Source organism: Propithecus coquereli, unplaced genomic scaffold (assembly GCF_000956105.1).
Source record: "Propithecus coquereli isolate 6110/MARCELLA unplaced genomic scaffold, Pcoq_1.0 Scaffold425, whole genome shotgun sequence".
Lineage (NCBI taxonomy): Eukaryota > Metazoa > Chordata > Mammalia > Primates > Indriidae > Propithecus > Propithecus coquereli.
The window spans coordinates 1018487-1021380 of record NW_012150008.1 but is presented as its reverse complement, the minus strand read 5'-3'; the positions used below and the strand labels follow the sequence as shown (position 1 = coordinate 1021380).

At 45.2% G+C, this 2894-nt stretch overlaps 1 protein-coding gene across 1 annotated transcript; it reads right to left on the bottom strand.

The window, feature by feature from the left end:
• Positions 1–1328: 1328 nt before the first annotated feature.
• Positions 1329–2696, bottom strand: AURKC (aurora kinase C). Its single transcript, XM_012653612.1, has 3 exons — positions 2546–2696; positions 1773–1947; positions 1329–1588 (listed from the first exon to the last, which is right to left on the bottom strand). Exons 2-3 carry the CDS (start codon positions 1902–1904, stop codon positions 1418–1420), a joined length of 303 nt encoding a protein of 100 aa, XP_012509066.1. The 5' UTR covers positions 1905–1947; positions 2546–2696; the 3' UTR covers positions 1329–1417.
• Between the last annotated feature and the right edge of the window lie 198 nt (positions 2697–2894).

Genomic DNA, 2894 nt, shown 5'->3' with positions numbered 1-2894 from the left:
CCAGGAGTTTGAGGTTGCAGTGAACCAAGATGATGCCACTGCACGATAGCCCAGGCAACAGAGCAAGACCTTGTCTCAAAACAAAACAAAAAGATGTTTATATACGCTGCCACGGGAGTCCAGAATGCCTGGAATTAGTGCAGGTGAGGAAAACTATGTACATATTGGAGACACTTTTCAATGCCTGGTGTAAAGCATGTTAGAGTTTTCATTATGTAAACATATATCACCTGCTAGTCAGTGTTGTGGCCCTAGTGATTTTTCTACCTTTCTCTCTCCCCAAAATGTGCCCAGCAATGTGAGTTTATCAAGGACCTAACATGTATAAATTGCAGGGTTCATACGTATGAACCAGTTAATTAGGAATTTTCAAGTGTTTAATTGAAATATTAACTCCAAAAAACTAAGGATGAAGCTAGAAAGCATAAAGATGTAAGCACTGAAGGTGCAGGTTGAAAGGCATGAGCCAGTGCCTTAACTTACAGATCTGCAACAGTGTGAGCTGTTCATCTGAGAGCTGAGTGGCTAAATTATTTAAGTAGTGGGTCTAGTTATAATAGAAATCAGTCCTGTGTCTGCTGGACATTTCCCAATGATAGGAGCCTGTGGAATATACCGGCGAGAATAATATTAACAAGGCAAACTCCATACGAAGTGTTTTCAGTCAAGAGAAACATTGGTGAAAACAATGGCTGCACTGAGCAGAAAACATATTGGAGCTCACAGCTGAGGATTCTGGATCTTTACTCCGGTACAGTCAGCTTATCGCAATAAATGCAGGGAGCAGCTGCCACATAAAACTGTGACAGGAGGTTACAGAAGATGTTTGGAAGGGGACTCCCCAAATTGCTGGGAAGTGTGACTTCAGAAGAGGTGATGATGTATCTATTACAGGGGTGACATATTCTGATGCAAGCAGACTATGACACAACACTGAAGTGCTAGTGGATTCATTTGCGAACTGAGTGGCATTGATGTGCAGGAAAACATTTCAGAAACAGCAGCATGTTGAATGTCAGTACAGAGAGAGTGGACCCTTGTGTTGATGACAGTCCTGTTTTACACGTGGGGAATAGTGAGTCAAAGAGCCACTGTGATAGGTGACAGGTTATGTACCCTCAGGGCATTTATCTGCAAGAAAGTAGGCAGCAGTTTTCAAGGAGCGGGAAGTCACCATCTCCAGGGCAGGAGGGCATAATCTCGGGCAACTCTCAGGGGAAAGAGTTTCCACAAGAAATTAAGATTCAGCATAGTCACACACTAACTCGCACAACTATAAAGACCTGGCGCAAAATTATTCAGCTTTTTTAAGAGACACAATGCTAATTTAATAAGAGAAGAAACTGAGAAGACAGATGAAGTAGCAGAGCCAGGAGAGCTCCCTAAACAAACAGCAAGGAACAGAGGCAGATAGGGCTCAGGAAGCCATCTGAGCACAGGGAGGCAGCACCCTCCGGGAATGGGCCTGGACCCAGGGGTGCTTCAGGATCTGGGCCAGGGGCAGCCGCTCCTGGGGATTGTATCTGAGAAGCTTGGAGATCAAGTCCTGGGCTCCCAAAGGCATTGATAGGGGAAACCTCACATCTACCTGTTGAAGCCAGGAAAGAAGAAAGAAGTTTGGTTAGTTTCTTTGGTCAATATTCTTTCCATTTTTTTGAGTCCCTTCAAGGCACTCTGGACCTTAGTAGACAACCTTGTGTGTGTGCCCTGGTCCCCACAGGCCCAGCAGCCAACCAGCTCCCTGATGAATGCCCAAAGTGTGACCATCCCACCTTGAGGATGCGTCCGTAGGTCTCATTGTGGGAGGCGCTCTCAAAGGGTGGATTTCCCACCAGCAGCTCGTAGCAGAGCACCCCCATGCACCACAGATCCACCTTCTCATCATATGTTCTCCCCTCGATCATTTCTGGAGGCAAGTAGTCCAGTGTTCCACACACTGTCTTTCTCCTAGAGGAAGGCAGAGAAGGGAACACTGAGCGGAAGCCCAGGCTGAGGGAAATCCTCCTTCCCAGCTTCCAGTGAGACGGGAGACCTTAGGACATCGTGGGCAGTCCTCTCCTGAGCACGGGGGTTTGGAGACAGACTTTTTAAATGGACCAAGGTTAAGAGAAGGCAAGTACTAGGACTTACTAAATCCGTTATTTGGAATTATTCCTACAATTATTTAGCTTATGATCCAGAATGTTTCCACAAGAATATTCTCAGCATCAAGAAAGATTTGGAGCCTGGGCAGTAAGTCAGTGGGGCGTGGTGGCATGCGCCTGTAATCCCAACTACTCAGGAGGCTGAGGCACAAAGACCACTTAAGCCAGGAGTTCAAGGCTGCAGTGAACTACGATCACCCCACTGCCCTCCAGCCTGAGTGACAGAGTGAGTCCTCGTCTCTAAAACATGTATAAACAAAATAAAATTTAAAAATAAAATAATTTGAAAAAAGCAACATTCAAATATAAACCCAGGTTTGTATCTTGGTCTTACTTGTGGAATAAATTAAAATGGATCATTCCTAACTAGTACTCAGGGCCCACCCCACCACCAGACCTACCTCAGAGAGAGAGTGTGCACAGACCAGCCAAAATCTGCAATCTTCACCTCACCCCTGAATCCCAGAAGCAGATTTTCTGGCTTAATATCCCTGTGAATCACTTTCTTGTCATGGCAGTAAGCCAAGGCATCTGCCAACTCCTCTATTATCTGTGAGCAAAGAAAGGCAATCTGGAAGTGAAGCCTGTCACAATTTCCCTACAAGGTAGATACCCCTCATGAATTTTATGATTGTAGTGGGATCTTTTGTTTTTTGCTTTTCAGCTCCATTACCCTCCTTTTTAATAGCATTATGATCATTGGTGGGGAAGGATTTCCTCTCCCCCATTTTTTTGGTGTTATAGGATGGA

Bases quoted from the DNA above. Each gene is read 5' to 3' on its own strand.
- AURKC (XM_012653612.1), bottom strand. From the start codon at position 1,904: ATGATCGAGGGGAGAACATATGATGAGAAGGTGGATCTGTGGTGCATG. The intron at 1,589-1,772 runs GTGGGATGGTCA...TGGCTTCAACAG, and splicing joins CCTACGGACGCATCCTCAAG to GTAGATGTGAGGTTTCCCCT.